This window comes from Lynx canadensis, chromosome D1 (genome assembly GCF_007474595.2).
Source record: "Lynx canadensis isolate LIC74 chromosome D1, mLynCan4.pri.v2, whole genome shotgun sequence".
NCBI lineage: Eukaryota > Metazoa > Chordata > Mammalia > Carnivora > Felidae > Lynx > Lynx canadensis.
Window position 1 is genome coordinate 18,198,095 of NC_044312.2, and position 13,761 is coordinate 18,211,855.

At 46.7% G+C, this 13,761-nt stretch overlaps 1 protein-coding gene across 1 annotated transcript in view; it reads left to right on the top strand.

Moving 5' to 3' along the window:
• The window catches only part of GRIK4 (glutamate ionotropic receptor kainate type subunit 4), a 183,033-nt gene extending 175,555 nt beyond the window's left edge, over positions 1–7,478 (top strand). The window contains exons 20-21 of the mRNA XM_032595059.1: positions 3,027–3,145; positions 7,122–7,478. Of these exons, the coding sequence (XP_032450950.1) occupies positions 3,027–3,145; positions 7,122–7,478 (476 nt within the window). The remainder of the gene's footprint in view (positions 1–3,026; positions 3,146–7,121) is intronic.
• Positions 7,479–13,761: the final 6,283 nt, after the last annotated feature.

Here is a 13,761-nt window from a genome sequence, read left to right on the forward strand (position 1 = left end):
AAATTTAATATTCATAAAAACTTCATTACATTTAGAAACAATTTTTTTGCTTAGATTTTTTTTTTCTCGTTTTGCAAACATTCCCTGGTATGCGCGATGATTGCTGAGAAATCACAGCCCATTATAAATTAACTGTTGCCTGCTACTCAGCCACGTCAGGAGCAAAATTTTTAAAACGCATTGAACAGGAGATGTGGGTGCATTTTCTTCCTCTCGCTTTTATGTGAGACGGGGCCTCCAAAGGTACGCGGTTTTAAGGGCTTGAAAATGTCTTAAAACAGTTCTGATATAGACAACTGTTTCAGAAAGCTTGGCCAGGGAAGGAAGGAGAGAGAATGGGTGTTCACTAGACGGAGTTGGAAGGGGAAGAAAGGCTTCTTATTTTTCTTTGGGGATTTTTCCTGTATCAGGCAGAAGTACCGCAAAGTGATCAGAGAGTCTTCTAGTACCTCACTGGTCGCTTGGGGACTCCGTTTACCTGAACAGGTGGATATCCTTGGGATCACTGTGGTCACCTTCCCCTTCACTGAGGCCCTCATCCGGCCTTCTCCACACGGGCCAGCTGGAGGCTCTGGTTCATCCATGAGGCTCAGATGCACATCTGAACACCCGGCTCTCACCACCCCTTAACCTGCTGCTGGAGCATGTGCCAGAACGCCCCAGCCAGGCCCCTCTGTGCCCTCTTTCTCGAGTGTCCCCCTGTGTCTGCCCCGTTCACCTGGATCCTCACGTTCCCATGGTCAAAAACTTTCTCGCCTGGGTGGCGCAGTCGGTTAAGCATCCGACTTCAGCCAGGTCACGATCTCGCGGTCCGGGAGTTCGAGCCCCGCGTCGGGCTCTGGGCTGATGGCTCGGAGCCTGGAGCCTGTTTCCGCTTCTGTGTCTCCCTCTCTCTCTGCCCCTCCCCCGTTCATGCTCTGTCTCTCTCTGTCCCAAAAATAAATAAACGTTGAAAAAAAAATTAAAAAAAAAAAAACTTTCTGCCCAAATGGTCCCAGTAACCTGGGGCTGGTGTTCACAGGAACCCCAAGCATCTTCCTCCTGGAAAGTGGAAATCTACTCCAAACCCTCTATGCCTTCCCTTATAATTGATTTTTTAACTACCCCGCTGTTTTTGATTATTCGAAATAGAAGATTCATATCTGCACTGGTTTCCAAAAGTCAACTGCGTAGACCTGCAGACCAAAGTATAGAGTCCTTGCGATGCATTCGTGGTGTAAGCCGTGGTAGCAAATTATCAGTGTGGGCGGGCACTGCACCCAGCCGGGCTGTTGTAAAAACAAAACAAAAAAAGCAACACTTGAGGCTTCGTGAGAGGAAAGCCAGGGAGTCTTGAAATGACTAGGTGGGGCTATTTTTCCAGCTTTCCAAGGTGCAGAAAGTAGTGTCAGATTTCTGCTCCTGAACTAGGCTCATTTCTTAGTGTTGCAACGAGGCTGGCTTTCCCTGACACTGACATAGCTCCCTATCCCCTTACTGATTAAACAAACACTCAAACATGCAAGCATTCTAGAGCAGCCCAGGGTGTAAGCTACCCTCCTGGCATTTTCCTGGATAAAAGATGCTTTTTGATTTATGAATGTGGCCCCTGGGGAATCGGGGTCTCATGTGCTTATGACACTGCCCCTAAGGTTTGGGTTTCTCTGAGACCAAGCAAAGCATCCAGTTACGTAGCTAAACTCAGTGTTTGACACTGTGGAAATGAAACAACCTACAAATATTTACTGAGTACGTGCTGTGTATCATGCTAGGCAGCGAGGAGGCAACTGGGAACTGCCTGACTTCAAGGAACTTAGTCATGTACATTGCTTCTGAAAATACCAATCTGCACACTCATTTTAGGCCTGGCTAGAAAAGAGTCACTGGTGAAATGTATTTTAAAATGCAGATTCCGGGGCTCCTGGGTGGCTCAGTCGGTTGAGTGTCTGGCTTCCGCTCAGGTCATGATCTTGCGGTTTGTGGGTTCAAGCCCCACGTTGGGCTCTATGCTAACAGCTCAGAGCCTGGAACCTGCTTTGGATTCTGCAGCTCCCTTTCGCTCTGCCCCTCCCCCACTCATGCTCGCTCGCGCTCTCTCTCTCTCTCTCTCAAAAATGAGTAAAAACATTTAAAACATTTAAAATGCAGATTCCTAGGCCCCATCTTCAGAGACATGGATTCCATAGGTCTGGTGTAAGGACTAGAAATCTATATTTTGAACAAGCTTCCCAGGTGGTCCTGTTGGGTAGCCCAGTTTGACAAACACTGGTCTGGAGGGATAAAACGTTTTACTGTCTAACTAAGTAACATGTTGACGCAGATAATGTAAACGGAATTTTTTCTACCCACAGTTCAGTTAAAACAACTGCTTTATATCCAATAAACCCAGTGTTACAGAGATTCACTAAATTTTTTATGAAACGTCTAGACTGTATAGGTATTTTGCTATCATGTCTCTGTAGGCTAAATCAAATTTTCACTAATCCGTTTTGTTTTCTTTTCATAAAAAAAAAAAACCTTTTTAATGTTTTTTTAAAAATTGTTTTAAATGTTTATTTTTGAGAGACAGAGAGACAGAGTGTGGGTGGAGGAGGGGCAGAGAGAGAGAGAGGGAGACCGAGAATCTGAAGCAGGCTCCAGGCTCAGAGCTGTCAGCACAGAGCCTGATGCAGGGCTCGAACTCAAAGACCGTGAGATCACGACCTGAGCTGAAGTCAGTCACTTAACCGACTGAACCACCTAGGTGCCCCTCAATGACCCTTTTCTTAAAATGACCTTCCCCTCCCACCCCCAGATGGCTTTTTGAAGGCTTCTCTCTAGTCTCCTCTTTTTGCAACCAGATTCCTTCTCCCCTCTTTTACTCCATCAATGCCTCTCCTTTGTTTGTTTGTTTGTTTGTTTCAAAAGAATAACTCTATCAAGGAATATGTGTGTAAAGTATCTACACGACTCAAGTTCTGGCTATGTAAATGACCTTCAGCATCTTTGGTAGAACAATAACGTCTTCCAGCCCTCTTACGTTACCTTTCGTTCTCACTTTCTTACAGGACTGGGAATGGAGAATATTGGTGGAATCTTTGTGGTTCTTATTTGTGGCTTAATCGTGGCCATTTTTATGGCTATGTTGGAGTTTTTATGGACTCTCCGACACTCGGAAGCTACTGAGGTAAACCTTCAAAGGGGTACGACCTGTAGTGTTGGCGGATGGGCTCGGGCATGTACAAAAATCATTTTTTGAGACCCCATAAAAGGGTGGAGTGCCCACGAGACAGTGCAGGGGAAAGAATCTCAATCCTGAGGGCAAGAGATCTGGGTTCATGCTTTATCACTTACTAATGATGCAGCCACAGAAAGCACACTTAACCTCTGAGCTGCAGCTTCTTTTCCGAAACGGCCCGGCAAATACATATGGGATGAATGTTTTATGCACAACGAAGCCTTCTACAACTACAATTTAAGACGTAGTATGGCAGAGAAAAACAGGCAAAAGTACCAGGCTGCCAATGGAAACCGTTGACGTTACTTCTTGGATCTTTAGGATGTTTTTAACTTCCCGGCAAAGGTGTTTAGAGATACCCCAATTTACGTGAGCCCAAGAATTACGTCTTTTTTCCCCGGGGATTTTGAGTAACTTTAATTCCCGAACCTGTGGCTTCGCACCTGGGCTAATGTAGATTTCCCACAGACTGAAGGGTCTGGTTAGAAGGAAGAAGACTGTGTCCTTTTCTGCCTCAGAGAAGGGGCACAAATCCTTATGTGCTGATGGCATCATTCGGCTTTTAAAGTACAGTAGCTTCTCTCTCGGTTTCTCAACCCTGGATCTCCCTGAGCCTCCTGGCTTCACTGATGCTGGAGAAACAGCTCCTAGCAGGACATGAGTGTACGTGTGCCCGTCCGTCAGTGGAGTCCAGCCTCAGGTGGGGGTGGGGGTGGGGGGAAGGCTGTCAGTACAGCACTGCCTGCTGGTCCTTTTACTTTTCTGTGCTCAGCCTCTTTCCCATACCCACTACTACTTCCAAACCGTCGCCCACTCCTCACATCCCTTGGCCCCTCCGTGCACAGAGGTTGATTTTATCTCCCATCTCCCCAGGAAATCAGGAGTGGGCAGCCCCAAGTTACAACTCCCGCTTAAAACTCTACCCACAGCTAAAACCACCCCTGCGGCCCACCGCAGATGCTCCCGGCCATCCCTCTCTGTCTCCCTTGGTCCCATCTTTCCTTGGCTATTCTAGGGTCCTCCTCGTTCTCCCCTTTATTTTTGCTGCCTGCTGACTCTCCAAAATCTCAACTTATGCGCAAGTTTATCCTCTGTTTTAAAATAGTAACAGGATCACTGTTGGTCTTGCGCTGTCTTTTCCCTCTGGCCGACCAAGGTGATCCGACTATCTCAGTCTCCATTTCCTGACCTCCCAGCCCGTCCTTAATGCAAGGCAGTCTGGCTCCTCCCCATCCCTGCACTGAAAGGTCATCGCTGAGATCTAGCCCCTCCCAGTGGGCAAAACCAGAGAACCCATTGGGCCTTATTGGACCTCAGTGCGCCCCTTGATGAAGTGGACCGTTCCTTCCAGGAGCTCTCTCCTCCCTTGCCTTTCCCGGCACCAAGCTTTGTTGGTTCCCCTCCTATCTCTCCCTCCATCTTTCCTGGCTTTCTCTCTTTGTCCACTGCTAAAATGGTGGTGCTACTTACTTGGTAAGACTTAGTTCAACCTAAGTGTTCTTCTCCCTGTGAAGCTTTTTCTCGTGCCTTCTGCCCTGGATGAGAGGAGCTGATCATTTCTCCTCCTTTCCATCACCACTATAACCTGTGCACTGAGCACTCATACACTGTGGTACAATTATTTTTGGATCTGCCTTCCTACTAAACACTGCCTGAAAGAAAGCACCGTGTCCTCTGTCTCTATATTTCCCCCCAAAGCACAGTGCTTGATAAGTAATTGGCATCCAACAAATGAGTGTCTTGCCACATATAATAGAGTAGGCAGGTGGTATTGTTTTAGCTGTTACAGTCATTATTAGAAGCACAGAGATGTTAAGGGGCTTGCCCAGAATCTCTGATATTTAGCAACAGTAGGAGGTCCAGAACCCAGGTCTTCATTCTTGATGCCGGCCGTATCCCATCAGGTGATACTACTTCTCCGTAGCTGCTTTAAGTAGAGGATCTGTGCACATTTGGTTATTCTCCCAAGAGTTCACCCATGGTCTGGATGTACCTTAAAAAATTCAGTGAGGACTTCAGAGAACCAAAATGAAGAGTAAAGTCTCCGTTAGCTATCTGGCTATGGTAGAACAACTGTCCTATTGATAGAACTGGAAGATTGGAAGAAAGACCATGAAAGAGCAGGTTTCTTCTTCCATCAGAGTCCAGGAAAGCATCCCTTCCAGCACAGAGTAGAGAACCAAACTGAGCATACATGTGCTTTGGAGTAGGTGGGTTTAGGTTCAAAATCTGGGTCAGCCATCGATGAGTCAAGTAATTTTTCACAAGGTAAATAACTTCTCGGAGCCTCTGTTTCCACATCTGTGAAATGGGTATCATAGACATAGCAGCGGGAGTAGTAGATGTAGAAGTGTAGCAGCAGTAACACGGGCTTGTGATTCTTCACCCACAATTCTGAAGCCTAAAAAGCTTAGAAAGTGCCAAGTTATTTTTATAAATTTGATGCAAAACGCATTTGGCGACAACATTCGAACCAGTGCAAGGCTAATGTTAGTATTTATGGTCTTTATCTCACTCGGTGTAAGGTACATAGGCTTTGCTACATAAATAACTAATGTGGTTTTTCCAGTTTTATTGCCAAATAATTGACATACATCATTGTGTAAGTTTCAGGCATACAGGATAATGATTTGATTTCCACCTATTGTGAAATGATTACCACAATGGGTTCAGCTAACATGTGTCATCTCACACAGATACAAGAAGAAGAAAAGAAGGAAAAAAGGAAAACCAGTTTTCTCCTTATGATGAGAACTCTCATCATATGATGTTTACTCTCTTAACAACTTAAAAAAATTTTTTTTCTCTTAACGTTTGTTTATTATTGAGAGACAGAGAGAGACAAAGCATGAGCATGGTGGGGGGGGGGGTGGACAGAGAGAGGAGGAGGCACAGAATCCGAAGCAGGCTCCAGGCTCTGAGCTGTCAGCACAGAGCCGGACCCGGGGCTCGAACCCACAAACAGCGAGATCATGACCTGAGCCCAAGTCAGACGCTCAACCGACTGAGCCACCCAGGCGCCCCACTCTTAACAACTTTTAATGTGCTTGAATATATAGAGTCTGCCCTAGACCCCACGGGGTATGACGCGCAATATATTCTATGTATGCTTCACTACCTCTCTAAAATCTAAATCATTCTTTTTTTTTTTAATGTTTATTTATTTGTTTTCAGCGGGGGATGGGCAGAGAGAAAGGAGAGAGAGAATCCCAAGTAGAATGCAACGTGGGGCTCGATCCCACCAATTGTCAGATCATGACCTGAGCAAATGAAGCGTCAGTCGCTTAACCCACTGAGCCACCCAGGCGCCCCTAAAATCTAAAACGTTCCGAAACATAGATGGACCAAGGGTTTCCTATCAGGAGACTATGAACCTGGAGAGGTGGTGATTGTTGTTGCTTTTGTTACAGTGATTATCATCTCCAGCTATACCCAGTTGATCAAAAGAATGAGTCTTTAGCTTGAGAACAGAGCGTTCCTGGAGACATGGCTTTTTTCAAATACTTGACAGACCTGCAGAAGAGGGGATATTTATTTATTAGGCTTCAAGTTACAAATTTAATTGGGATCGATGGACGACAATTTCACGCAGAGGGATTGTGAGCTCAGTAGAAGGAAGCACCATTTCACGGGCTATCTCCCAACATGGTGAGGACGTTATCTTTGGAGGCCTCGGAACAAAGACTGGACAACCAGCTGGCAGGGCTGTTGACCTCTAGGGTATGGAGGGCGTTGGAATGTTTAGTGGCAGATGGACCGAGGGGGTGGGTTGCAAGGCCTTCATGTTATCTTCATCCCTAGGATCACGTGATTCTGAGACACGGGCCCCCCAGTCCCCCTCCTGCAGAGACACGCAGGGGACGCTCAAGAGACCCCCAGGGGCTCTTTCTGAGAGGTTAGGCTGTGACCTCCTCCTTCCCTCCAGGTGTCCGTCTGCCAGGAGATGGTGACCGAGCTCCGCAGCATCATCCTGTGTCAGGACAGTGTCCACCCCCGCCGGCGGCGCGCTGGGGTGCCTCCGCCCCGGCCCCCCGTTCCCGAGGAGCGCCGGCCGCGGGGCACCGCCACGCTCAGCAACGGCAAGCTGTGCGGGGCCGGGGAGCCGGACCAGCTGGCGCAGAGACTGGCCCAGGAGGCCGCCCTGGTGGCCCGCGGCTGCACACACATCCGCGTCTGCCCCGAGTGCCGCAGGTTCCAGGGCCTGCGGGCGCGTCCGTCGCCTGCCCGCAGCGAGGAGAGCCTGGAGTGGGAAAAGACCACCAACAGCAGCGAGCCCGAGTAGCCTCGGGGGGCGCCGGACACGCGGAGGCCAGGTGGGGAGGCGGGAGGGCCGGGGGGCAGAGGCTGCGCTCCGCAGGGAGCCCGGACTTGTACAGCGTCCACGCTTCTCTCCGGAGCCTGGATCCAGGAACTTGACACACAGATCGGAGAGCCTGACGCCCCAGCCAGAGCCAGCGCCCTGGTCCGGGAGCTGGGTCCACCCAGAGACGTTGCACCCCGAGTGGCGAGGGGACGCCCGCCCTCCCGACCGCAAGGACCCACCTTCTCCCAGTGGGCCTTTCCCTCCCGCCAAAATTACAGAGTCTGGGGTGGGGGGCCTTGCCCAGACCTGTCCAATGAATTGGTGGAACCATCAGTGGAATTCTCCCCTAGGAAGGGGCCATTGTACCTTGGGTCTAGTTCTTACAGGAAAACAAACAAATTAAACTAAACAGGGAAGTTTTTCTTTTCTGGATTTGTATATTTTTGTTAATGCTCTCTTATTTTCCTTTTCTTTCCCCTCCCTTGCACCGCGCCTTGCCCCCCCCCCCCCCCCCGCCTTTTCTTCTTTGTTGTCTTCTCCGTTCTATTCATTTGTTTGGGATTTTGTTTTTGTTTTTGTTTTTGGAGGGGGAGGCTGGGTTAGGGAATGGAATTCTAAATAATCCCTGTTTCTTTTTCCTAAATTTTAGGATTTGGAGCGGCCAAGTGCGTCTGATTTCAGGTGCTGACCTCTCTCTTCTGAGTGGGGGGATTGGGGATAATGGGGAGTATAGGAGAAGAGTCTTGGGAAGAAGGAGGTGGAGAGTCTCAAAAGTCCATTAAAGTAATTTTTTAAATGCCAAAATCCAACCCACTCATAGTTTACTCAGAGAGACCTTGAAATGCCTGGGATTTCAGGGGTTAATATGTTTTCTCTTTGTCTTTCTGACTTTCACTATGACCGGGTTCGATTTGGTCTTTTGTCAATGTGATCTCTAAAGAAGAGAGACAGGGGAGGAGAGCAGAATGTACAAGGTGTCCTGGGGCCTTGCTTAAGGAGCAGGGGCAGGTGATACACTTTTCCCACACCCTGGCCTTGGCTTCCCCCGGAGCGTGCTGTTCACAGGGAAGGAAGGATGGGGCTGCCCTGTCGGTATGGTGCACACTCTGTCAACGCTATCTCTTTAACCAAACCCAGTAGCTGCCTGTGAAGTCAGATCCCCTAGGCTGTCACGGATCGGGTGATTTCTTAGATGTGAGACCTGGGTGCAAATATGTGTGTGTGTGTGTGTGTGTGTGTGTGTGTGTGTGTGTGCGCGCGCGCGCGCGCTGTGTGTATTAAATGGAAAGACCTTAAGTAATCAAGAATTTGCCAGCTTCTTCGGAGACAGGTGGGGGGGTCTCACAGCTCATACACCGGCCTGGGAACTCTTGAGTTCTACCCTCAGCTTGGGCAAAAGTCTCCTTGCGTGACTTTAAGTAAAGCATTTAACTTCTCTTCCATCTGCAAGATCTGAGTTACCGATGCTTTCCAGGCTAGCAGATGGCTGCTAGTTACTGCTGTACTTGTGAGATGTTCGCAGGGTACGTACGGAGCGCTCATCTGATGGGCGGGGTGAGGCTCCCCAGCTGCTGCTTCACCTTGACCTTGACCTTGACCTTTGCTTGGCTTCACCAGTTGGGAGTTTCACGCAGAGAGTCTTCACTTTCTGATGGAAAACAAATTCTATGCAATTTCTGATTGTCAACTTCGAAAATCCAGAGGGAGAGAGAAGTAATCAGCCGCTCCCAGCCCCCCCCCCCCCCCCCACCGCCACCACCTTGAATCAAACTGTCCTCACATTTCTGTTCTGAATGTACTAAAATAAAAACATCTTTGGAAGATGATGAGCTTAATTCCATGTTTTTGTTGTTGTTTTTTTTTTGTTTGTTTGTTTTTTACCATTTGGGTAGGTTGACATCCACCCAACCTTGGGGGGGGGGGGTGCAAATGGTCTCCTGGTTATTCCTGTAAGGGATGCCAGTGTTGTCCTAGGCTGACCTTCTCTGTCATGAATCTCAATTTTTTTTCCTTTTCCTCTTTGACCATCAAATAAGGACAAGCTACAAGAGGACACGAGTATTTTTTTCCACCTTGCCTCAAGTCCCACGGTTTTGGTGGGGTGGACACCGCAGGCCCCCTGACCACAGACCCCAATGGTGCCATACTGCTCCAACCCACAGCTTCATCGCTTGCTTCTCACAATGTGGTCCCTACTGTTAGATCACATTTGGGGCAGGAAGGGTTGGGTATTTTTTTTTTTTTTAAACAACAACAAAAGAACCAACCTCATTTTTATGAGCAGGATATCTTGATCAATAGCAAACGTTTTTTAATGGATTAGGGAAATAAATGTCCCCATGAATCATTTATAAAGTCTGTTTCTTTCACTGCGTGGAATAAAGATAAGACTGACAGCGCTAGACAGTTTCTATTAGCTGCTGGACTATCGCTGCACCTCACTCCAGCTGGTGAGTGAACCTGCACCCAACTAGTTGTCTTCCTTGGTATGTCTCCGCTTTTTATCTGTTCGTCGTTGGCTTTCTTTTCCATTCTGTATTTTCTATCTGACTCTGTATACTGTACAAAGCAGTTTTTTCTTGTCTGTTTATCTTTCTTCAACTGGAATATTTACAATAAAACAGAAACAAACCCTGAAGTGCTAGTGATGGATGAAAGCTGTTTGGGTTTGGGGAGAATAGTTTGGTGTGTCTGACATCCAGGTACCCTAAAAGCAAATAAAAATATAAACCCACTTGGTGTCTTCCCCTCCACCTGCCCTTCTCTCTCTCTCTTTCTATCTCTCTCTTCCTCCCCTTCTCCCCTCTCCACTCCCCCACCCCCTTGAGCTCTTTGTTCAGATCCCAGGAAAGTCTAGGTGGCTTCTTTCAATTTGTAGTCCTGGGAGTCTGAGCCAACCCCTCCCCCCCCCCCCCCAACGGATACACATGTTAATGAAGTTCAGGATTCATAGGGTTTTGTCTTCCTAAATGCACTTTCACAGAATAGGTATCTATTGATACCTAGGGTAACTCTAGTCAGATATCACCCCAGATTCCACTGGGAGCTTGAAGATTACATCAATTAAAATATAATACTTTGCTTTATTTCTTTTAATTGCCTTGCAGGGCCCCAACCGTCACAAGATCTCTACCCCAGAACCCAGGTGGGGTGTAAATTGAGCGTGTAGATGGCCGAAAATCTTTTGGCTTCCTCTAATCCAATGCTCATATGAGAATATTCATCCTGGGAACTTGCCAGCCGGCCGTCTTATTGGCTAGGTGAGACTGACATATCATGATAACCAATCCACCTGGGGCCACTCTGTGAAAGTTTATTAGTTTTGGATTCCAAGGAGTTGAATTTTCTTTTGGAATCCAAGGGGGACTTCCCCATGGTGTAGGAGTCAAATACATGAGGCCAGAAAGGGCTGGGGCATTTCAGACACGGCAGATTGGTGGTTGGAGTGAAGCTTGAGAGAACCATTTGTGCCTTTCCCGCCAATGGGGTGTGAGCAGCAAGGTAAAATAGTCTGGAAACGATAAGGGAGATTTAATTCCCTGACTGGTTGTTCACTCTCTTGGGGGAGTAACAAAGAGGCCTGTTTGGAAAATTCAGAGAAGGAATCCTTTCATAAAGATTTTGCTTAAAGCTGGTGCTTCCTATGGGGCCTTCTGAAGACAGAAATTAAACCTTTAGTTGCCTTGAGCTATGAGTTACTCCCAGCCTTTCTACGAAAGGGGACTTTCTCCCCACAGGCAAGTCCCCACCATTACCCAAAGAGTGTCCCCAGGGTCTGTTAATCTGGTCGTCCAACAGTGTCCCTCAAAGATTGGTGATGTCATACCTTCAAAAAGCTCTTCTCCTAGAGAAAAAATAAATATTTTACTTTATTAAAATATCTTTTTATATAAATATGAATGTAAATTTATATGTATCTCTATATAAAAAGATATAGGTATATTTCACAACTTGGTGTGGCTTCCAGAGGAAAAAAAGGCTCCCAAGTTTTAGAACTAAAGGGGTCAACAAACCTGTTATATATTAAGGACAACCAGGCACGAGAGGTTGTCACTCTGGATAGAACGTAATTGTTCAAATTTTTATTAATGTCTTACTCCTCAATCAAAAATGAATGAGGGGCACCTGGGTGGCTCAGTCAAGCTTCTAACTACGGCTCAGGTCATGATCTCACAGTTTGCCAGTTCAAGCCCTGTGTTGGGCACTGTGCTGACAGCTCAGAGCCTGGAGCCTGGTTTGGAATCTGTGTCTCCCTCTGTCTCTGGCCTTCCCCCACTCACGCTCTCTCTCTCTCAAAAATAAATAAACATTAAAAAAATTTTTAATGAGTGAAAAAATACTAATTTTACCATGACACAAATAGCATTGGTGTTGAGAGAGAAAGAAGTCTACAAAGGCAATAAAATAGAAAACCACCTCTCTGGTTGGAAATGGCAGACTTGAGGCCCTAAGAAGGAAGGGGCATAAAGCAATTGAGCATATAAGCTGTCCTGATATTAGCTAAGAGCATGCATATAAATATTTCCCTGGCTGGAATGTACTGAAGCGTGTGAGGGAATCAATTCATTGTGACTGCGGTTGTGTCTGGGGATTTGACCCTAGTAGTGGGTTAGAGTGTGTAGAGCTCATATCATGGAGGATGAAGATCAAATACGTAAGCGCAATGATCTGCTAGAGAATTAGCTGAAAGATCCTGCCAGCTTTCCTATTCTTGTGCCTAATCTGATGTTCTCTTTTGACTATGCCAGAGAAGTCAGAGGGACCAAAGGACCTCTCATCCTGCTGGCCCTTTTTCAGGTTGGGGAGTGATCTTGAGAGGGTATTTCTTTAACACACAGTGCCACATTCGATTCTGTGGCCAAGTAGTGAAGAAGTGGAAGAAATTATCTGTACTCTGCCTGGATAGACAAAACTCACCTAGGAAGTAAAGCATGAAATATCAAAGTGATTTGGACTATAAACCATGTAGAAATTCAGAAGGGCTAAGGACTCTGGGTAGTTGAGATGGGCTTAGTGGAGGAAGCAGGAGTGTTTGTGACTTGGGGGGTGTTGAAAACCTTTCTGATGGCTAGCAAAATGAGACTGTGCTTCATCTCGCTTGGAGTGCAATATGGTTAATTCGTGTTGACGAATGGGGCGCTCTTCTGATAAGAGATAGCTTGTTGCTATTGTTTTGTTTGTCACCCACGGTGTTCCTTTTGGTGAGATTCCAGCTCTCCTATTATGTTTCTTCATGTTTGCTGCCGACACTGTGACACTGTTTAGAGATCTTTTACCTCTATCTCATTCCAGGGCTTCTTTAAATTATATTAATGGGATTAGCTGCAGAAACAAACAGCCTAGCCCTATAGAATACAGAAAGACTAACTGAAATAAGCAGTGAAATGGTCTGAAGTGGATGATGAGCTCTTTAAATGTGTGTGTGTGTGTGTGTGTGTGTGTGTGTGTAAAATATTTTTAAATTGCGGGGGTGGGGGGGGAAGGGAGTGTGAATACAGAACCGAAGGTGTGGAACCAATGTGAAAAATCAATACAGAACCAAACCCCCCAATTTGTGATGTACAGGAACATTTTAGAACAATTTTCCTTTTCAGTCCATTAAACCGTCCTGTTATCCATAGCACACGGAGTCCGCCTAGAAAGTTATTCTACTTGGATTGTTCTGATTAGATTCTTGGTAGCTTTTCCATTAAGAATAACAGATATGTGACTTCCATTTCCACATCATCTGTAATCCTGTAGCACCAAGTGAGCATAGGCAAGCATTTCAAATCACCAAAGCTTGGTCAAATGTGAAGGTCAAGGAGAGAAGTCACAAGAAGGTAAACAGCCCCAGGCGGCATTACCACGAGATGGTGCATGCCGGCTAGCTCAGATGCAGTGACAGGACTTGAGGAACCAGTTTAAAGAGGACCAGATGAAAAACAGTTCAATACAGAGAGATTTCAGTTATTTTTTTACTTTGCGTCTCCCCTCTCCCCTTAACGCAAGGTAAACCGAGCGTGCGTGCGCATGCGCGCACATGCGCATGTAGCGATTTGGCACAGACCTTCTCTCAGTGCTCCTTATGCCCATTTCAAAAGAGAGAAGATGCTCTACATGATCACCTCAGCATGCTGCTAGATAATATTGCTGGGTTTGATCCTCTGGCTTAGTTCTCACAGAGTGCTCTTTGATGTAATTTATTTCTAAGCCAACCGTATATGTAGATGCATGAAGTAAAAAGTTGTTTTTCCCGCATTCCCCAGTTGAGTGTGAAGAT